The sequence below is a fragment of the Lethenteron reissneri genome, chromosome 31 (genome assembly GCF_015708825.2).
Source record: "Lethenteron reissneri isolate LAM-NWPU_2019-01 chromosome 31, ASM1570882v1, whole genome shotgun sequence".
In the NCBI taxonomy this organism is placed as follows: domain Eukaryota; kingdom Metazoa; phylum Chordata; class Hyperoartia; order Petromyzontiformes; family Petromyzontidae; genus Lethenteron; species Lethenteron reissneri.
Genome location: NC_083809.1, coordinates 11,669,609 through 11,692,502, shown reverse-complemented (window position 1 = coordinate 11,692,502; position 22,894 = coordinate 11,669,609). Strand labels below are relative to the sequence as shown.

General features: G+C 47.4%; 1 protein-coding gene across 4 annotated transcripts in view; it reads right to left on the bottom strand.

Moving 5' to 3' along the window:
* Window positions 1-326: 326 nt before the first annotated feature.
* The window catches only part of LOC133349805 (uncharacterized), a 34,917-nt gene continuing 12,349 nt past the window's right edge, over window positions 327-22,894 (bottom strand). For all 4 annotated transcript variants that reach the window (XM_061563576.1, XM_061563577.1, XM_061563579.1 and 1 more), the window contains 7 exons: window positions 21,566-21,655; window positions 20,894-20,957; window positions 17,529-17,595; window positions 16,975-17,056; window positions 15,980-16,063; window positions 1,413-1,471; window positions 327-534 (listed from right to left, as the gene is read on the bottom strand). In XM_061563576.1, the coding sequence (XP_061419560.1) occupies window positions 1,438-1,471; window positions 15,980-16,063; window positions 16,975-17,056; window positions 17,529-17,595; window positions 20,894-20,957; window positions 21,566-21,655 (421 nt within the window). In that variant the 3' untranslated portion in view covers window positions 327-534; window positions 1,413-1,437. The remainder of the gene's footprint in view (window positions 535-1,412; window positions 1,472-15,979; window positions 16,064-16,974; window positions 17,057-17,528; window positions 17,596-20,893; window positions 20,958-21,565; window positions 21,656-22,894) is intronic.

Below are 22,894 nucleotides of genomic sequence, written 5' to 3'. Positions count from 1 at the left end.
TGGGATTTATTTTTCTTTTGTTTCACTGGGGATCTTGGTAATTATTTTTGTCAAATGGGGTAATTATAGCTCTCTTGAATTATGCTCCGTGTTGTTATGGATTTTGTAAAAAAGAAAAACAGCCCTTTGTCAATCCATGACTGGATGAAGGCTCCTTCCACACCGTGTCAGTCATGGGGGTTGTTTGACGATACTTTACCACTCTTGTAAGTGCAGGTTGGTGAAGTTGCGAAGCCCCAAGGCTGGTCACTCGTGGAATGTCTCGACAATAGACTGACAGACCCGTCTATGATGAACGGTGTCTGATGGGGGGGAGGGGTCTCGAGTCAAATGACCGTGGTTTTTATTTTTCCCTGAACAAATATGCACCACGAAGTGAACACGAGTAACAATTAACAGTAAAAACAAGACAAGCAGAGGACTCGATGAGATGACACATCTCAAGACATCTTCAGCTCCGGATCTTCTCTGCCCGTCACCACCGCCGCGTCCACCGCTGCCGCTACGAGCAGCCTCCTCTCCCGACGCTCGCGCCTGCTCACCGCAAAACCCACACCCAGGGCTCAAATTCACACTGCCCACGCTGACGTGCGAGGTTTTAGTTTGCGTGCGCGTGAATGAGTGCGGGTGCACGTGTGCGTGAACGGCCGTGCGAGAGCGAGCGCATGTGTGTGGAGTGCGTTAGCGGTGGTGGTGAAATTAGCATACCCAGTGATCCGAGTTCGATCTCCACTCGTGATCAATATCAGTGACGAATATATCTGAACCGGTCCTGGCCCACCACTAGGTCGAATAAGCCTTAAATGAGTACCTGGTGTGGTGTGTGAACATCGGAACTGGGGAGTCAATGGCGGCCCCAGATGGGGTTCTGGCCACCCACCTGTTGCCGGCCTTCATAGGTGCTACTCGTTAGGGGCCATCCATTGAGTCCGTACGCATGGGGGGGGGGGGGGTTAACCCAAATGCGTACGTTTGCGTATGGGGGTCTACTGACAATGTACGTACGCATAGGAAACGGGGGGGGGGGGGGTGAAGCCTCGATAATAATTTGTCTACATTGGCCTTCAAATGAGTTACATAGTCCGGCAGTGGACTATCTGTTTGCTTAAATCCTTGATCGTTTTTGCGTGGATTAAATGTCGGCCGTTCTATAGGATTCGAGGCGGGAGGGGGCGTCAGGCGTACCTACGCAGGTGGGGGGGGGGGTGTAAAAAGTACGTGTGCGTGCGTGCATACAGGGAGGGGGGGAGGGGTCAAGTTTTAACAGATTTTTTGCGTACATACAAAATGGATGGCCCCTTAACAGCACTCGCTCAAGCAGTCTGCTAAAGGCTACATTGGCGATCTTTGTTTTTATGAGTGCCTTCGTGTGTGAATGTGTGAGCGCATGTGAGAAGCAATGCCCCTCTCACCTGGATGAAGAGGTAAACCCCGCGTTCACACGGAGGTCTGCAACACCTGTTGGTCCATCCTGACAGAATACAATTAACATGTATATATTAATATGTATATATTAACATGTATATATTAATATTTATATATTAACATGTATATATTTATTTTTATTATTATATTATCTCCCTTCTACGTGACTTTACCGAAAGAACCAAGAAGATGTATATATTACTACTATATTTATACATAGGGCTTAAAGTCCAATGCGACTCACAATTGGTTTCTTTTGGGTTCGGTTATGTAAATAAAATGTGTGTAGTATACCCTCCTCCACCCGACACAGCCAATTAATAAATGTGTAGAGGTGCTAGACATTCTATTCGGTAACCTGCGGGGCCGCTATGTATTAGAGGGGCAATGCAGTGTTACCGCTCTGGGACCAACGGCCGGAGTCAGAGAGAGGTGAGAGCGGATCGTAAACATGGATTCCCACCAGACCAACGGCCAGGGGCCAGATGAGATAAAAGAAGACCAAAAATGCAGATTGTAAAGAACCAATCAGAGGGTCCCACGAGGGACCGTGGGATTGGATAAGGACCGTTACAAACGGGTATAAAAGGGCGAGTGCGGGGAGCGCCCGCGGTTCTCCTCACACAAAGACAGAAGCCCGGCTGAAGAAGCTAGGACCCTGGACCAAGCCTTCCAGCTCTTGTAGGAGCTAATGCTCAGTGTTCGAGTGGTCAAGGGGACCCATCGAGCCAGCGATGGGTCAAGCTAGCCTCCCCTAGGTCCCAGCCGGAGGACGCTAGGGTAGCGGGTAGACTGGGAATAGCTCCCGCCAGTTTGGAGGCTGTACCTCCCTAGGCTAGCAGTCAGAGCCGTGTAAAGGTCCCGCTAGGTATGGAGGCTGTACCTCCTCAGGCTTCGGGTGAGGGAACCGTATATCCCTCTGTGTGTGTATAGGGACTGTGATGGAAGAAAGACAATAAACCAGTGTGTGCCTTAAATAAGTTTATTCATCTGTTACTCAGTCCCTCCAGAAAAACGCGATTATGCGATCGCATGATTCTATGCAAAATCAGCCAAAGTCCGCATATTTATGCGGGGGCGCGTTTTTTCAAATACGCCGCACTTTCTCCGCATAAATTGCAGATTTCCGCGCGCAAAATATGCGGGCTTGCATGATTTCATAATCCCCGCATTTTCGTTTCAAAAAGTCACATATATCTTAGCAGAAAGTTGAAAAATGTTGCGTTTACTTCACACAAGCGCAGCCATTTCCCCTGTTGCCATGGGAACGTTATGAAGTGACGTCACTCATTACGCGACATCATTGAAAAGCTGCAAACCCCGCGATGCCAATGAAACCATGATGAAGCCCGCAAATCTTTCTCATTTGCCAACAAACATAAGCGCAAAAGACCGCGCAAAGCAGTTTCCCAGTGTGTTACATGACAGTGGGGGCAAATTATTTTGCACTCCGTGCAACTGCGTGTTGGACCACAGGCGGAAGTCGACGCTGGACAGTCACTTTACAACCGACAAACATTCGAGGATGGTTAAAGCAGCAGCGGAATCAGCCAAGATGAAGCAGCTCACCTACACTGAGGCGTCAACTTCCAAAACAGTTGCTAGGGCTGAAAGAATCAAGGTCAGTAGCCTATTAGATTAAAGCTTGTAAAATTATGAAAAGGCTGATAGTTAAATTGAAACAGAGAGAGGTGTGTGTGAATGAGATTTCCAAGTATGTTGTGTGGATGTAAGTTAACGTTAGGGTTAGATAGACTAACAGTAGTGTAATTTCCCATGCAAGATGATTGATTTTGGCATGAAAGAATTATGTTTTATTTGCAGAAACACTACTGTTCTGTGAAAGGCTTATTGTAAATGATTCAGTTTTATACAGCAGTTTTCTGTAGGTTACACTGGACTTTGTGTGTGTGTGTGTGTAATACAGCCCAATGATACAAAAGTATTTTTCTGTTTGTAGATTTGTGAAACCTGGGTTGCCACCTGCACTGCCATCAACATCCCACTGTCTAAGACTGACCACCCTGCACTGAGGAAATTTCTGAATGAGAAAGTCATCAATGGCGGCGCCATTCCAGGGTTTCACCAGCTTCAAGATATGTACTTGGGAGCAGTATATGAGAAGGATAAAGAGGAGCTGAAGACACTTCTTGCCAGAAAACCTCTTGCTGTGATATTTGATGAGACTCCAGATGTCGAGGGGAGATGTGTCCTGAATATCCTCCTTGCACCACTTGAGAAGGATCATTCTGGGAGGATCTTGGCCTACCTTGCAGATACTGTTTTCCTTGAGCAATGCAATCATTCCACTGTATCCATGTCTGTTGTAAGGTGCCTTCAAGAATACAGCATTAACAACGAGGATGTGATTGTGTTCGACACTGATAATGCAGCCTACATGAAGAAGGCATTCACAGCAGCTCTGCAGTCGTTGTTCCCCAACTCGATACACATCACATGCATGGCACACATAATGAATCTCATTAGCAATGCCTTCCGCAAACCTTTTGTTCAGTTGAACAGCTTCATGCTAAGTTTCTCCCAGATGTTCTTCAATGCTGGATCACGCAAGAGAAGATACCTCTGCTTCTTGTCAAACAAGCTGCCTAGAAAAAAGACGGTCATGCCTCCAAACCCCTGTGCAACACGCTGGAACTCCTGGTTCTCTGCAGTGCAGCACCACGCACAGCACTTTGGACTGTACAAGGAGTTCATAGAGATGGAAATCGAGGTAAAAACTTCCTTCACATAATTCCTCAATACAATTAACACTTCCTTTTCTTCATCAGTTAACCCCCTTTGCACATACAAACATGAATAGTTTAGTAAGATCAAAGTAAAAAAATTAATTGCATTGAACATATTGTATGTTTGACCTAATTCCTTTCTTTCTATTTGTGTTTTTATAGGTGTGTAGCAGAAGTGCTCCACAGTCTGCGGAGAGACTCCACGAGATGCTTCAAGACCAAGACCTAGCTCAGTCCCTGAATGTCCAGATCAACATCATGGCTGACAAGTGCAAACGCTTCCTAAGTCTTCTCGATATCTTCCAGAGCAGACGTCCTGTGACCACAAAGATCTTCACTTATCTGGAGGATCTGCAGGTGGTCTTTGCTGCCAACAAAGAGCTGCAGTATGAGGCGTGTGCCGAATACTTTGAAGGGTTTAACTTACCTTACACCACAAAGACACAGATCCTCTGCACAGTTGGTCAGGCATATGAAAACGCTGAAGAAAAGCTCACCAAGTACATGTCACATGGGCAGCCGGCCATTGAGTTTCTCCAGGAGGTTAGGGTGTTTGACCCTCGCCACATTGCATTCCTAGATGACTCCGTAGCAAGCTACAAGGCCATTCCAGGTTTCACTGAAGTGCAGGGTGATGTCTCTTCTTGGTTCTTTCGGTAAAGTCACGTAGAAGGGAAGTAATAAAATAATAAAAATAAAACATAATAAAACAATTCTCACGACGTTTCGGCCACAACGCAAGCAGCCGTCCTCAGGTGAAAACCAGGTCCGTCGAGGCGACAGAGTCTGAATGAAACAGCACACGAGCTTGGAGCATATATATAAGCTGGGCGCATTGACAAAGGAATTTGCATATCAAAAGGAATTTAGCATATTTATGGGAAATGCAGGAATGTGATTAGTACTGCATATGCATGCGCATTATGCAGGATTAACAGCATCAAAGGGAGCTGCAGTTACTGCTGCTGCTGCAGTTGCTGCTGCTGCAGTTTCTGCTGCGGCTGCAGTTGCTGCTGCTGCTGCAGTTGCTGCTGCTGCTGTTACTGCTGCTGCTGCACTTGCTGCTGCTGCTGCAGTTGCTGCCTTATCCATTTTAATATAACACTATGTATTATTCTACCCACCCTAATGTGTATCACACTGCTATATGTTTACTATACAATTACGACACCATACATTACTCTGCACACTGCACCATGCCAGTGAGTGGAACGCGGTCTGAAAGTCACCGTAAACGTGAACACAATCAGTTAAGATCCGAAATGGTTTATTACGTCCTTCCAATGATTGCTAAGCCAGAATCCATCTTCTCGGTTGAAATTGTCTCTGTGTTTGTATATGTGGATCGCCTCATGAACGAATCTCTCATGATAGCCAGATGGCTTGCAGAGAACCTCTGTCTTGGAGAAGTCAATATCATGTGAGCCCACTGAGTTGTAACAGTGATCTGCAGGGTGATGAATTTGATTCTTACTTCAAGACACTTGGTCCAGCAGCACTCAGAGCTGCACCATTCGGCGTGGTGGATTTGGTTGTGTTTTGGGATGGCCTACAGGAGAGACTTCCTGTGCTGAGTTCCTTGGCCAAGCGGTACAAAGATGCTGTCTCAAACTCAGCTGATGCTGAACGCAGCAACAGCATCTACAAACTAGTGTTGTCTAACCGAAGATCAACTACCAACCAAAACCTCAAAGCCTTGGTCTTCCTTTACCATAACCAACGAGTCCGCAGTGGAGCATTTGAGAGGGAGGAGATGGTGGAGGGGGAGGAGATGGACACTGAGGGAGAGGGGATGGAGGATGAGGATGGTGAATGATTGGCCAGTGTTAGAGGCTACGTAGTTAGTTTTATTCAGGAGTTTATGCAACTTTACAGTTGTAAGATTGCACTTTTTTGTTAGTAGTATGTAAATTTACATTACTGTAAGACTGTACTGTTACTGTATTGCTTACGTTACTGTGCACTGAAAACACTTATTTTAACAGAAGATGTCTGTTTTGTATAGCTACTTCTGTAAAACAGGAAGCACACATTTTATTTTTTAATATTTTATTTATTCATTTTTACAGAAGTTGTAGCATATTCATTTTGTAAAGCTACAGAACTTGTTCGACTCAATGTTTTGTAAGTTTGAGCAATCTGTTTGTTAAGGTCTGAAATAAAACAAAATGAGAACTTAAATATTCCCAGCACTTTCTGTGATGTAGTATGCTTGCTTATCATAGGAAGTAATAAAAAATGACTCTTTACATTAAAGTAGTAGCCTAGTGAATAGGGTGTTGGGGGAATCACTTTTTTTTCTCTTTTTCATCAAACCGCAGTTTTTGCAAGTTCCCGCAGTTTTTGCAAGTTCCCGCAATTTAATCGCTTAAAATTGCATAAATATCCCGCATATTCCATCGCATTTTTTAAGAAAACGTGCCGCATAATCAACGATTTTTGCCCGCAACAATCACCAAAAAACTCCGCGTTTTTCTGGAGGGACTGGTTACTACAACACTACAACTGGAGTCAGAAGTGGTTCAAAACGAACATGGAAACAAGACGCACAGTCCGTGTGCGAGGTACGGAGAAAAAAAACTCCGACACCTGCAGGAGCGGAGAGCGCCGCTGAAGATATGGGCATGGAGCCATCCGCCCAACTGCCTGCCCGACCGCCGCGGGCGACGAGATCCAGACTGCGAACGGCCGTCTCATCCAACTGCTGCATGCTGCAGCCGCCATCCTTGAAGAAATTACCTTGGGGGCTGCGGGCGGAGTGGACCGGCCACCGGCGGATGTTTCCGCCATTACAAACCCGGAAGGAATTGAATTTCCCGCCGGAGGGTCACGTGCTTCCGCCGGAAGTTGAAATCAAGTGCACGCTGGGAACATTGACAGCCAATCACGGCACGCCGCGTCATCGGCGCGCAACGCTGCCTCCGCAAGTTGCTCGGGCAACGCCACGTCATCACGGCAGCGACGCTGTACAGTAGACATCGTAGGCCAAGCGATCGCAGCGTTCGGGACCGAGTCCGAACGAGCTAAAGATGACGAGATGACTGCTCTCCAACAACGTCTGCCCGTCTTCCGCGAATTCACGTTCACAGGGGGCGACTGGGCGGCATTCCAGCGTCGCTTCCTCAGCCACCAAGAGATGGTGGGCTGGTCAGACGCACAGGCGCTACGGGCGCTGCTGGCCACCTTAGAGGACGACGCTCTCGCCGCGCTCATCTCCATTCTCAAGCGACAAAGAGCCACTCTACAAGCGGAACTTCGGTGAATGGACCTCCTTCCACCACCTGCCACCAGTTCTATGAGAGACGGTGCAAACCTAGAGAATCGCCATTGACCTACACTACTCGCCATCGCAAGAGCGGCTTACCCCCGCATGGACGATGAGGCCATAGACGCTCTCGTCCTCCAGAAGCTGCTGGATCTGGCGCGTAGACTGCACGTTGTCATCCAAGCCGTGGATGATGAAGATATGTGCTCACTGCGAGCTACCCGGAGCATCCATGCTCATCTGATGCTTGACCAGGACGAGACCATCACCGCATTGGCTACGACTTCGGAGCCTGCCAGCAGGGACGACAATAGCTCTCCAGATCGTGCCTTCGCAACGACCAGGGCGACGGGCCGGCGATCACCCGACCGCACCGGGCGCCGCGACGACCAGCGGTGGGGACGGCCCTTCCCCCGCAGCGACGTGACGTGTTTCAACTGTGGCCGCCGAGGCCACATTTCAAATGACTGCCGTTCACCTCGTCGGCACTCCTCCGGATCCCAAGGCCAGGACCGCAGGGCACCCAACGCACCGCAGCATAAACAGGCGAGTCGCGGCACCCCTCACGTTCGGCCCTCACTTACACCTTATACACCACAACGCACCATTGACTTCGCTCGTGATTCGGCGTATGACGTGCGCTGTTCTGGTGATTCTTCACGGCCACTCCGACCTGGGCAGTGGTCAGAGCTGGCCCATAGAGTGGTCGCAGGTTCAATTGAGGGTGTAGAGTTTTGTGTGCTAGTCGACACCGGCGCATCGGCCACTATCATTTCGGACTTAATTTATAACATACTACTGGTGCGATGTCGACCCTTGCAAGAGGTCTCTGTTCCGTGTTTTGCCGCGAATAGAAGTTCGCGCAAATTTCGATTGGTGATATTAAATTGGCCGGCCCTGGATCAGGGGTGTATTGAACTTCCGTCGGACCATCGGATGGCGTTTTTACCCGCGACCACGCATTCACGTATGGCCAATGGCTCTGTGCAGGCTTTTGCGGCTTGCACTGTACGCAATCCACCGGGGGCACAAATGCTTGTACCCTTGCGGTTAAAGAAACAGCTCGCTCCTAACGCCTCGGTACATGACGTTCTGTTAGGGCCCTCCAACATGGCGGTTAAGGGTCTAGCATTGGTGGCCACACAGAGCCGTCGTTCCACAGGGGACTGTGCTCGCTTACGCGACAGTAGCGCCTCTGGGGACCGAGGTCATGGGACATGTATTTGACGCCCTGCAGCCTCAACCTCCTCCCAAATCAGACGAGGGACGGTTAGATGCACTCTGCGCGGACGCTGGCGATTTATCCAGGCTGCAGCAGATTTATCCAGGCCACAGCAGATGAAATTGCGGGCTCTTTTGCGAGAATTCTCGGATGTGTTCAGTAAATCTAAATTTGATATTGGCTGCACCAAGCTGCTGCGTCACCACATTGATACTGGCGACGCTGCCCCTATCCGTCAAAACCCGTTTCGGCTCAGCCTGGTGGAGAAACAGCATGTGAAATTGGCAGTTGACGACATGCTGATGGCTAATATCATTTCTCCTTCAACCAGTCCCTGGGGTGCTCCGATAGTGCTGGTCAAAAAGCACGATGGTAGTCTTCGTTTTTGTGTTGATTTTCGGCGCCTGAATAAAATTTCCATGGCTGACGCCTGTCGTCTCCCACGTATGGATGAATCATTGGATGCTCTGGCAGGGGCACATAATTTTTCCACTCTAGACCTTCTGTCGGGGTTTTGGCAACTTCCCCTCGACGAGGCGTCTAAACCAAAGACTGCTTTTCGGACACCACAGGGCCATTTCGAGTTTAATAGATTGCCCATGGGTCTCCACTCGGCCCCAGCAACGTTCCAGAGGCTCATGGAGCTCGTCCTCGCTGGGCTCCAGTGGGACTCATGTCTCATTTACCTTGACAACGTTATCATCTTTGGCCGCACGTTCAACAAACACATTGAACGGTTGTGCGCTGTTATATTGAAGATGCGTGCTGCTAACTTGAAGTTCAAACCACAGAAATGCCACCTTCTGCGTGAGTCTGTGCGCTATTTGAGCCACATAGTCAGCCGCTCAGGAATTTCCACTGATCCCCAAAAAAAACCAAATGCGTCAGCCAATGGCCTACCCCCACCTCTGCGGGGGACGTTCGCAGTTTTATTGGTTTTGCGTCGTATTACCGACGTTTTGTTGCTGGCTTCGCCACAATCGCCAAGCCACTGCTGCCGGACCATGCGGGTCCGGCAGCAAGTGACGACTTGCTGGGGCTAACACTGGACGAATGGGGTCGGCACCAGATGGACGACGCATCGTTGTTGCCTCTGCGTCGTCGCACACGTGATACGGCCTCACGTTATGAGAAATTGAATTATTTCGCTATACGGCGCGGTATGCTCATGCATTGGGATGCTGATTCATGCCATTACAAAATTGTGGTGCCTTCGGCTTTGCGATGTAAGGCCGTGTAGGCGGCACACGAGCGATTGTTGCACCTGGGCGTGCACAAAACCATTGGCTTGCTACGTTTGCAATTTTTCTGCCCAGGCATGCTGCATGATGTAACGGATATTTTAATGGGCTGCACCCAATGTGCGCAGCGGAAACCGCCAGCGAAGCATGCATGCCCACCCCTGCAGCCCATCTCGGTGTCCCGTGTAAACGAGCTGGTTGCTCTCGATATTCTGGGGCCTTTCTCTAATACGCCTCGTGGTAACAAGCACCTTCTGGTTGGGGTTGAGTATTTTACACGGTGGCCTATGGCCTGGGCCCTCCCCAACCAGTCGGCAGCACCTTTGTTCAGGGATACGTATTGGACAAGGGCGCCTTGGAATGGCTGCTGACCAATCAGGGAATACATTTTTCGAGCGCCCTGTTGAGCGATGTATGCCACCAGTTGGGCACAAAGAACATGGGCACTTGGCCCAAGTACCCTCAAACTGACGGCATGGTGGAGCGCCTGCATAGAACCCTCACCTCTATGCTGTGCCATCAGGTTGATGAATCCCACCTAGACTGGGACTTGCAGGTTCCGGGGGTCCTCGCTGCATACCGCATGGCGCCACATGCAGCGACGGGGTTCTCCCCATTCTTTGTAATGTACGGCAGGGATGCCATTCCCCCTGCCGACGTTTGGCTGGAGATAGAGCAGCCTCCACAATCATCAAAGCTCACTGATCACTTACGCTTCAATCTCCGTAAGCTGTCCGAGGCACGTGATGCGGCAATCGAAAATTCGGCCTCCCGCCAGCGGGCAAATTCAAGTCCCTCACACGTTCACGCATCAGTGGGCACCGGGTGATAAAGCGTGGCTTCATTGCCCCCAGGTGCCGGTGTCTACATCGGCAAAACTCCTTAAACCGTGGAGGGGTCCGGTGGAAGTGGTCGAGGTTGTGCGACCACAATGTGTTAGAATCCGTTGAGGACGGCGTCGCTGGTTTGTTCACCCTTCTCGCTTAAAGCGTTTTGTTGCGCTGCGCGTTTCTGCGTCAAACTCACAACACGGGGGCCGAGCGTACGATGTGTCCGACGAGCGGATGTCGCCCCGTTGGTGCCAAATCCACAGCGCAGACGTGTCCTTCCTTCTGCAGATGACGTAGGAATGATGGGGCCGTGCAGGCCACGATCGGCCACTGGGGACCATGGGTCGTCAGGGGTCTCCACGGAGAGGCCTGACCCGCCTGACATTCCTGTCATGCCGCCTGATCCGCCTGCACCGCTAAAGGGGCCACTCGTCCCCTACGATGGTCCCGCAAAATGCACGCGTGTTAAATCCCGCCAGTTTTCGTAATATCTATATTACGTTGTATGACACGGTCCAGGTGGTGCATCATTTTCGTTGGTTGCGACAACCGCTGCATGGGTTTTTGCGTCGCGCATGTTGTCAAATTGTTAAAATGTTACCGTGTACATATGTTATTATTAAGGGGGGGGGGGGATTTATATTGGGTGTTTATTCTTGTTCTTGAAATTGGTTCTTGTTCTTGTTCGCAAGGCACACACACTTTATTTTTGCATTGTTGGAGTTTCCCATTGTTGCAGCCGGGACGGTCGAAGCTTCCAAAGGGGGGGGGGGTGATGTAAAGGTGCTAGACACTCTATTCGGTGACCTCTGCGGGGCCACTATGTATTAGAGGGGCAATGCAGTGTTACTACTCTGAGACCAACGGCCGGGGTCAGGGAGAGGTGAGAGCGGATCGTAAACACGGATTCCCGCCAGACCAACGGCCAGGGGCCAGATGAAGTAAAAGAGCATCGAAAACGCAGATTGTAAAGAACCAATCAGAGGGTCCCACGAGGGAGCGTGGGATTGGATAAGGACCGTTACAAATGGGTATAAAAGGGCGAGCGCGGGGAGCGCCCACGGTTCTCCTCACACGAAGACAGAAGCCCGGCTGAAGAAGCTAGGACCCTGGACCAAGCCTTCCAGCTCTTGTAAGAGCTAAGGCTCAGTGTTCCAGTAGTCAAGGGGAGAATAAGTCCTGGCAGGCAGGACCCTGGCTCCCCAGCCTTCCAGCTCTTATGAGAGCTAAGGCTCTGCGCGACCAGTGGTCAGGCTAGCCTCCCCTAGGTCCCAGCCGGAGGACGCTAGGGTAGCGGGTAGACTGGGAATAGCTCCCGCCAGTTCAGAGGCTGTACCTCCCTAAGCTAGCAGTCAGAGCCGTGTAAAGGTCCCGCTAGATACGGAGGCTGCACCTCCTCAGGCTACAGGTGAGGGAACCGTATATCCCTCTGTGTGTGTATAGGGCCTGTCAGTTTAACACGTAGGCTTTAGGGACTGTGTCGGAAGAAAGACAATAAACCAGTGTGTGCCTTAAAGAAGTGTATTCATCTGTTATTACAACACTACAAATATGTCACGTGAATCAAACATGCCTAATCTATTGGTGCTTCAGCAACACCAATGGTGCCGCTATTGGAGAGCCAACTTACAACATTCACTTGGAAGCGTCTGTGCCCAGCATCATCAAGTTGTTAACAGGAGCTCAGATCTCAGGTGAAAGTGCTTCCTAATCCAGGTCCTTAAGTAGGTGCCATGATATCATAGGGGCAGTCATGCACGTGATCTAATTTAATCATAAGTCGATTGTTACTTGTTGGGTTGTGACTGGCTGGTTAGGTTAGTGTAATAAGGTGAATATAGTTTGCGACTTTCGGTAAAGCCACGTAGATAGAGAAAATAATCAAAATAATAACAATATCACATCGTTTCGATCGCAACACGAGCAATCGTCTTCAGGTGAAAAAAGGGGGAAATCTGCTGTTTATAAAGGTTTAGAGATGGGCGGGGCAGCTAATGTTAATGTGGGAGAGGTGTCCGTAAACTGCAGTAGGTCTACACCAATCAAAGAACTGTTTACAAATGGTTTAGAGATGGGCAGGGCAGCTAATGTTAATGTGGGAGAGGTCTCCGTAATCTGCAGTAGGTCTACACCAATCAAAAAGCTATTTACAAATGATTTAGAGATGGGCGGGGCAGCTAATGCCAATGTGGGGGAGGTGCTACAGAGCTGTGGGGGGTGGCCATTGTATTGTGAGAGATTAGCAAGTCAATGTAAGACAGCGCAGTAGCCACATGGAGGTGGAAAACAATGGCAAGCCGCCATTTACTAGCACAGCTAACGGTGGCTGTGTTAGTGAATGTAACTCAGAGAGTCGAAAATAACTGCTAGGTAGCATAGGAACATCACAGCCAGTTATGACCTAAACTGGTTAATAACGTCCTTCCAATGATTGTTCAGTTTGTACCCATTTTCTCGGTTGAAATTGTATCTGTGTTTACATATCTGGATGGCTTCATGAACGAATGTGTTAATAGCCAGTGGGTTTGCAGAGTACTTTCGTCTTGGCAAAATAAATTTTGTGTGCCCACAGCGTTAAAATAATGATCAGCCACGGCTGAGGTATTGTTCCTACCGTGTTTCAGATCTGCCTTATGTTCACGGACTCGGTCCAAGACATGTCGCTTAGTTTCCCCAATGTAACTGCTGCCTCAGACACAGCTTAGTTTGTAGACACCTGGGTGTTGCACGTCGGGGATCGCATCCTTCACCTGGATCTTGTGTTTGCTCATGATTTTGGAAATATTTTTGGTGACCCCTGCTATGTATGGCAAGGTGATGGTTTTGATTGGGTCCTCAGGTGGTTCTCTTCCAACGGTTGGGTTGATAGCTTTACGGATTGTGTAGTCCGAATATCCATTCCTCTTGAGGGCTTGGTTTACGTGCTCCAGTTGACTGGCTAGGTGGTGATGGTCGGAAATACGAGCTCTGTGGTATAGAGTTTTGATAAGGGAATTCTTCTGGGATAGATGGTGGTGGAAGTCAGGTTTTAGGTAAGCATCCGTATGGCTGGCTTTTCTGTAGACAATGTTCCATTGAGCCATCAGGTCTCTTTTCGATTAAAACATCCAAGAATGGTAACTTGCCATCCTTTTCCACCTCCATGGTGAATTTGATAGCTGGGTGTATGGAATTGATGTGGTTGAAGAACTGGTCCAGAGCTGGTAGGCCATGTGGCCAGATGACGAACGTATCATCAACGTATCTCTTCCACAGGGAAGGATGTAGGGTGGATGCCTGGATAGCATCTGTCTCAAATTTCTCGATGAAAACATTGGCTACAACTGGAGATAAGGGAGAACCCATAGGGGTACCTTCAACTTGTTTGTAGAAAGTTCCATTCCAGGTGAAGTAAGTGTTGGTGAGGAAGTGTCTAACCAGGGCTGGTACATCAGCATTCAATCCTTGTTGGACCACATCTTCAATTACTCTATTGGTGTCAGGCACAGGAACTTTGGTAAACAAAGATACCACATCGAAACTGACAAGCAAATCACCCGGAGATAGTGAGATCTCCTTAATGGAAGATATCAAGTGAGCTGAGTTAAGTACAGCTGAGGTGGTCTTACCAGTGAATGGTTGCAAGGTCTCTGACAGAAATCGGGCCAGTTTGTAGGTGGGTAAGCCAATGGTGGAGACGATAGGGCGGAGTGGTGTGCCTTCTTTATGGATTTTTGGTAAGCCATAAAATCTGGGTGGTCTAGCAGCAGAGGGTTTTAAGGCAAGCTGCTTGGTTGGTTCGATTAAAGATGTCGAATCAGTGATGATGTTGGTTTTGTAACCAGGCGGTCGGTAGGATCTCTATTGATTTTGGTATAGCTGCCATTATTAAGTAGGTCCTGAATTTAGTTATTTTACGTGGTTTTTTCCAAGATAACAGTGGCATTGCCCTTGTCGGCTGAGAGGATAACTATGTCATCTCTCTTTTTAGTTGAGAGAGTTCAAGGCGCTCATCCTTGCTGATGTTGCAACTGAGATGTGTTTAAGGGTGACTGCGAAATTCAACCCTTTAGCTATAACCGATTTTAGGCTGTCGGATATTGGGCTATTGCTCTGATTGATAACAATCTTGTCACCATCTAACTTTTTAGTGTCTGGAACTGGCTTCTTCTTGGAGAGGAGGTTGAACTTGGAAATCAAGTTATCTTTGCATTTAGCTGACATTGAGGCGGCTGAAGAGGCTGTCATGTTATCTACATGGTCCTAATCAGATGTAGACATTTTTTCTGTCAATGTTAAGTGTGATTGCAATAGGGGCTTGTCTAAATTGTCTAGTTCAAATCGAAACAGTCTTATTCTCTCTGAGACCAGGGCTAGGCTGGCCCTGAACAAGATCCGTTTAGCATTAGAAGTGACAACAGCAGATGTGAGTGTAAAGGCGATCGGTATTATCTTAGTGCCGCGACATCTCTTCAGGAAAGTGAGCGACTCGATCAGCTATTGTCATTGTCATCAAATGTTAACTTAGTTGTTCATAAAGGTTATGGAGATTATCACGATGATAAATTAGTGATACAAAATGATTGTTGGTGTTTTTAATTTGCAACATTATAATAAATTAAACATACGTGGCGAGAGTCAATTATAGTCATTGTAAATTAAGCGTGATAGTAGCACTATGGGGTTTAGTACAATCATGATTTAACGATAAGGGTTGAACCAAGAGGCTTGGTGAGTTATGAATTTAGTTACGCCAGAGAGGTAGGTTAGCATGCAGAAGGGAGTGGAGTGATATGAGAGTGGAGAGGTAGGGGAGTGGAGGGAGACGAGAGGTAGGAGAGCGTGTGGAGGAGAGTGAGGCGAGAGGGGAAGAGAGCATGTGGAGTGTGATGAGAGGGGAGAGGTAGGGCGTGTGGAGGGAAGTAAAGTGAGATGAGAGCGGAGATGGAGTAGCGTGTAGAGGTGCAGCAGAGAGATGACCCCGCAAAGGTAGGAAAGTATTTACAGGTAGTGCATTGAAATGAAAGGGGATAGGTAGCAAAGCGTGTGTGTGTTGATGAGAGGAGACGTAGAAAGGGGCAAGACCATGAGAAATCTTAAAAACAGTTCCTGCTGTCTTAGAGTGCATCCGAGACTTAACAGGAATCCAGCGCAACAATTGGAGCACAGAAGTGATACAATCGCACATCCCTGAAACAGCCGGCTCAGTGAGAAACGAAGGGAACTGCACAAGGGGAGACAGCGAGTGCACGGGGAGAGGGGGGGCGCACCTGACGACATGGTGCAGCTCCTCCTCAGTGCTCCCCAAATCCATTGCATTCTGGACAGCGCGGTTCTCTTTCAACAGCCGTGCCCTGTACACAGAGACACGCGCTCAACACCCGCACTTTCATCACCATCAGCAGTAGCCGTTGTCTATCCACTGCTGGATGAAAGCTTCCCTACACTGTCACCATGCCTCATGGTGCAGTGCTGCTACCATCCTTTCATTACTACCATCCCAGCTTTGGCTGTCTTCTTGGGACGTCATGGGACCTTCCTTGCCAGTATCAAAATATAAGAATCTGTTTTATATCTAACACTGTTTGAGACTAGGCTCTAAAGAAAACTGTCTCTGGTGTGGACAAATCAGTTTCAGAGACAATGCATATAATATCAGAGCATGTGTTTTTGTTTGCATGTTCATCACAAGTATATGTGGTTAATGCAGACATGATTCCTTGCAAAAGTTTCAGCTTGGTGTTTAAACATCTTAACACCTGTTTTATTGCCAGAAAGGGTAAAACCTACTCTTGGGACGTGTTCGCTGTTTGGGCTGCCATCCCATTACTGGTCTTGTCCGTCGGCTCCCACATATACACACACACCTGCACTTATATTCGGCTTCACTTACAGCTGCACCCCCACATTTTCCCTGCAGGCTACAACACATGTTATGCATAATGGTGCCCCATCCAAGCACTATCCAGGTTTGCAGTCCTGATTAGCTTCCGAGATCTGGTGAGATTGTGTACAAATCAGGAGATTTGGTCAGAGAGGCTACAGCTGTCGACAGCAGAGGACAATGCAAGCAAAATTATTTGTTGTCGAGTACTTTTATACCTGTATGTCTATGCTCCCCACCCGCATTCATCAGCCTGCGCTAACCAGCATGGTTAGGTTTGTCCCAAATAACCCCCTACATTCCGCATAGGTGTGGGGAGGCCCTCATCCAGCATTAGATTTGGTAATGGGTGCTGAGGGATGGACAGGAGGAGCAGCGCACTCCATTTGCTGTGTCTCCATTCTGCGCAGGAAGTCCTCATTCTCCTCGGGCTCCTCGCTCTGCGTCGCCGCCGGATGCGAGACTGCAGTACAACGGCGCATTCAACAAATGATTTGGCGATGCTTTTGTGCACAAGTAACAAAAACTCAACACATCCGTCAATAACGCCGATGGCTTTAAAAAGTATTTATATAACAGGCAACGTTTCTGAAAATTGCCCTTCTTTATCGCACACATACACTGACAGTATTAATCAGGGCGGCTTGCTGAATTCGAAACCACAAACCACTGCAATATGGGGCCATTGAATCAGAATCTTTATTTAGATTGGAAGAATCCGGTGAGCTAAGAAGGAAACTCTCTCTCTCAGATGTCGTATCACCGCCTCAATAAAGGCAATGCACACGTAGCACGCGAAGTAGTGGCTTGGATGAGGTATCAGTCCAAGTCACGAGATCTTTATCGTCCACTCAGGGGGAAGGGGGGGGGTGCGGCACCTCCTGCCATGTAGCTAACCCAGTCTTGCCAACCCGTGCATGTGGGGAGCCCCTCACCTCTCAGGGAGCTCTCTTCAATAAACTTCTCCAAGCGTTGCGCCTCGCACTGTAAATTTCTTTGCATCTGAGCGGCGGCAAAACGACATCTCTCTCAGATTCCACTGCCAACGGAGTAACCGCACGCGCTCGTCATCTTGTCACTCATCAATCCATCGCTGGGTGAAAGCCTCCTTCTCAGCCGTTGCATCTCACACATGTCACTACGTTCATTATCGTTAGCCTCAGGCATCAAAACAGCCTCGCAGCCCCTACGCAGATGACCACCCTGAGCCATTATAAATGCAATCGTTCTGGTCTTAAAACAAATTCGTTTCGTACAATGCAGCCTGTTCGGGTGCAGAATAGCATGCAAAGAAGTTTCTATCCATTGACCACAGTGTGACTTTCATCGCCTCAATCTCAACACATCTTCACCGCCTGCCAAATCTACATCCTCATCATCCCTTTCCATGAGCAGCTTTTAAGCAAAATAAATGTGAATATAAGAGGACGCCAGCTGGTTCAGAGGTCAGAGCACTGAGCTGGCACTGCAGGTAACTCAAGCATAGAGTTTATGGTAACAGCCTGTTCACCAATGAGACAATAAAACACATTAAATATGGTTCTGCGCTTAATTTAGTGAACATCTCGCAGTGGCGAGTTGTTAAGCACCTCGCCTGGTAAACAGGTCGTGGGCACGATCTCGACCCCTGACTGCATATTTGGAGTTGACATGTTCTCTCTCCCCATGGTCATGTAGATTTTTCTTCGGGTCCTTCAGTTTTTCCCTCTACATTTAGAAACATGCGTTTAGAATATTTGGCTGCTAGAAATTTCCACATAAGGGGCCATCCATAAATGACGTCACTTGATTTTGGACGATTTTTGACCCCCCCCCCCGTCACACGGCGTCACAAAAAGTCAGACACCCTCCTCAAATATGACGTCACAAAGCTCTGCCCCCCCCCAAAACCATATTTCCATTTTTAAAATAAAACATGCTTCAAATCCCTTTAAACTATTGTCATTGTAGTGCGTATGTGATGTGGCCCTGCACTGTGATGTTGTAGCAGAAAACACGTATTAAAAAGGAGGCGTTGGAAAGCTTACATTTAGCATAAAATTCACTTGAAAATATTCAACGTCTAACTAAAACTGCAGATGTTCAGAATATTATGTTGAAATTTTCTTATAATTTGAAAATATTAAAAGTAATTATAACTATAAAAAAATACTTGAAACTTTGTAGTAGAACGAAGCAAAATTGAGAGTACAATTATAACAATCACATTCATTCGACAGAATGAAAAGCCCTGGTAAAATCATTAGAATCAAAATGTTCAATAACAATAATAAATTATAAATGTATGCTTCTCCATTCTCCCATGGAGAAGAAAAATGCTCCTTCATGGAATAAATAAAAGGTGACCTTAGTAAACTTAAAAAATCAAATACTTAATAATGAAAATTGATCAAAATTAGTGCTGTTATAACAATTTTATATTTATTTAAAGTTGCGCATTTTGATGTGACGTCACATTTCTCAACCCACCCCCTCGTCACACATCGTCACAAATGTCTGACCCCCCCACCCCCTAGGTGCGTGACGTCATTTATGGACGGCCCCGTAGCTACTTCGTTGAGCTATCATTTATGGCCAGGTCGCTTATGAAAAAAGAGCTATATGGGTCAGTGGACCTTACCTGGCAAAATAAAAAATGGTTTAGTTTATAGTTTTATTATAGTATTGGGTTTGACCATAATGCAAGAAAAGCATTACTGTCAGTAGACAGATCGGGTGAGAAAGTGCTGCCCCCTTCTGCGTAAACAGGGCAATTAATACTCTTGGGTCTTTCGGTAAAGTCACGCAGATATAAAAATTATTTCAAAAATCACGACGTTTCGATCGCAACACAAGCGATCGTCTTCAGGTGAAAAAATACAGCAGGTGAACTGCTGAGGCAGGAGAAATATAGCGAGAGAACTACTGCAGCAAGAGGTTAAAGAGGTGTGAGATGGGTACAACCCAAGGGTAAGTGCGCGGGGCTAGAGATGGAATTTACAAGTCATATACCTCGGCCATTGTATTGCTAGAGATTAGCATGTCAATCTGTTAATGTAACCCCACCACTACGGTGCAGAAGATTGACATGCTAATCTCTAGCAATACAATGGCCGAGGTATATTACTGTAAATTCCATCTCTAGCCCCGACCACTTACCCTTGGGTTGTACCCATCTCACACCTATTTAACCTCTTGCTGCAGTAGTTCTCTCGCTATATTTTTCCTGCCTCAGCAGTTCGCCTGCTGTATTTTTCACCTGAAGACGATCGCTTGTGTTGCGATCGAAACGTCGTGATTTTTTAAAATAGCATTTCTATCTACGTGACTTTACCGAAAGACCCAAAGAGTATGAATACCTGCAGTCACGAAAGCTTTAAGTCACGGGCAATGAATGTCATTCTCAGAAATTATTTGGTAATGCTGTCGTCGCTGCTTTGGAAGTGGTGCACGAGCACAAATAACAAAAACAAATCAACACTTTTGTCAATAAGACTACCTCATAGACTGTTCCTTTAAAGACAATATTATTGACGAATGTGTTGAGTTTTTGTTGTTGTCAAATTAGATTTTTAAGAGGCGGCCGAATGCCTCCAGGGGTCTTTACAGCGCCATAGGTAACCGCAACTATCATTACAGCATCTGAGTATCATCACAATTCTATGTCCGCTAAGGCCACAACAAAACTAGGGTTGTTAAATGATAACTGGGAAACCGGCAACTCTTTTCAGAATCCGTTACCAGTTCCTAAAATCGGGATCTGGTAACTGTTTCCAGTGCAATGTGAGTCATGAACGCAACCGATTGGCACGCTCGAACATCAGTGATAAGGTAAAGGTGCAGTTCTGCAGTTGTATGCTTGCTTTGTTCATGCCATTGCCGGGAGTTCATCACCTCGAGGGAGCTCTAGCGGGTATTTGTGCTGTACTCACGGATGCTGCTTGGACAGGCAGTGGGGGTGTTGGGATTTAAGAAACTTTCCTTATTGTTTCAACTACGTGCTTGTGAGATGGAATCGATCCGGGAACCTCTGGATTACAAGTCCAGTATGCTGATTACCACTTGCACCACAGTGGCGGCCCCCTTGGTTTCTCAGCTCAAAACTTTATGCTAATCACGAGACATTTCTGTTTGCGTGGCAAACTGGTCACCTTTTTTTACCGGTTATGCAATAAAAAATGGAATAAACCAACTACATCCGGGCCGTTATTATAAAACTCCCATAGTCCACAGCTTGGCAAAGTGCTGCGCCGTCCACATTGAATGCGTGACTTGCGGAGCGGACACGCTGCCAAGTATGCGCGAGGCGCTCAAGACGCACGTTGTATTCCCGAGTGCTGCTGAGGATGTCGGAGAGGTTCCTCATGTCCTCCTTGAACTTGACGCTGCACAGAACGAACAACCCCCACCCGTGTTAGCCTTTCAGGCCGATGGTGCAAGCGCCTTTAGCGAGCAGCCACCTAAAATGTTGGCAACAGCGCACCGAGGCGGGCGGTGTGGCCATAGCAACAACGCCAGGCCGCATATTTGGTCTCTTCCATTGCTGCTGTTTACACACATAAGGTAAACAGGTACTAATTCAAAGCTGAGTTAGGCACTGCAGTTAGCCATTCTGGGGAACTGTGACTGCACGCACTTGTCCACACTGCTCCGTGCACGCAGAGTGCAGCTCACACTCTACCCCAGGTGGTGCGGGTGTGCAGGGCTCGAGTGGGGGGTTATATTCTCAGCATTACATGTGTGCGGGTTGTAGAACCCATAGTAACCTGGTCATTGTAAAAACGTGATTTAAATATAGCAATAATAAAATATAGTAATAATTATATACAAGATCTCAATAAATATAGAGTATTAAAACGAAGGGCGAGGAAACAGGAAACTTTGATTATATTGATTGAATTAGGCAATGGGCACAACAGGAATAAATGCGTAACCGTGAGAAAACACGATCCAAGGAATAGTATCCAGAATAGTCGCGTGCGAATCTCCCTACTTGAGCTGCGACGTGATCTCCTTGATATCCTTGATGGCCACGTCGTAGTGCTCGATGCGCTTAATATGTGACTCGATCACATACCCCAGCCTGCACATGCACACCCGCGATAACGTCACACTTCCGAGCTCCTTCGCTCGTAACACATTTAAAACATTAAAATAATCACGTTGTGTCTCCCCCCCCCAACCCCCCAATTTTATCCCGATTTCTGTCACCATCATGCCAAGTGACGAATAATCCACTTGGATCTCTCACACCTCACAGAGCAAGCCTTTGTTTTAGAGAATGCCCCTCGGAAGTGGATATCACGGATATGTCTCGTGAGTGACCTCAGGTCCACACAGCAGGGGGTCGTCGTCGTCCAGGAAGATATCCGTCATTTATTTTAATGATTGTCTAGGGTATATTTGATTCATTATACGCAGTGACTAGTCGTATTGTCCACATTCTTTGATATCTGGCGTGTAATGGATGCATTTGACACTGTTCAATCACACACAAAAAATAAAGATCCCCCGTGTAGCCTTAACATACTTTTAGGGAAAGTGATGTTAGTGAGCACCTATGAAGGCGGGAACAGTACACGATGGGGTGAGTGGCCATCACCACGACCAACCGCATTTGTTGCCCGTGAACAGGAATCGAACATGGGTCACCGGGTTCGGCGCAGTGCGCTAACCGCTACACTACCGCTCCCCACTCAAGCAAACACACAATTAAATGCAAAAACGTCTAATTAAAAATCAGAGTACCAGTCATCAAATATGCAACTGACACTTGGTCCAAAGAATACTTGATCCTGTTACGCACTGAAAACAAAAAGGTATTAATCAATTACTTAACTCAGAATTTAGGTTAATAAAGCATCACCCACTGCACGCTATGATGATTATGATAAGGCAAGCAATGGAACAAAGGCAATCGGCTTTCAGGATATGAAGCCTGGTTAATATTGGGTGCATATACATTTAGAATATCAATTGCGTCATAGGCTCCGATACCAGTTTTTTATGTTCTTGTGATTGTCAATGTAAAATGTGATAATGAGATTATCGTAATGGAATGGTTAAGTGTCAGGTAGTGATAACCATAGATTCGTATTCATTTGAGGCACAGTCTGTAGCAGATGGTCTCAGTCTATGGTGAAATGGTGACATGACAGACGTTTTCGAGTCTTCTGTGGCTGGTGAATTTGAAGTCAATGGACGAGTAACAGACAGGTCCCTTGTATTGTAATGTCGTCGAACACGTCACTCGCCCAACGCAGAAAGCAGCTTTGATGGATGACGGCACGGTAGCCAGATGATCGAAGTAGTCGATAACTTG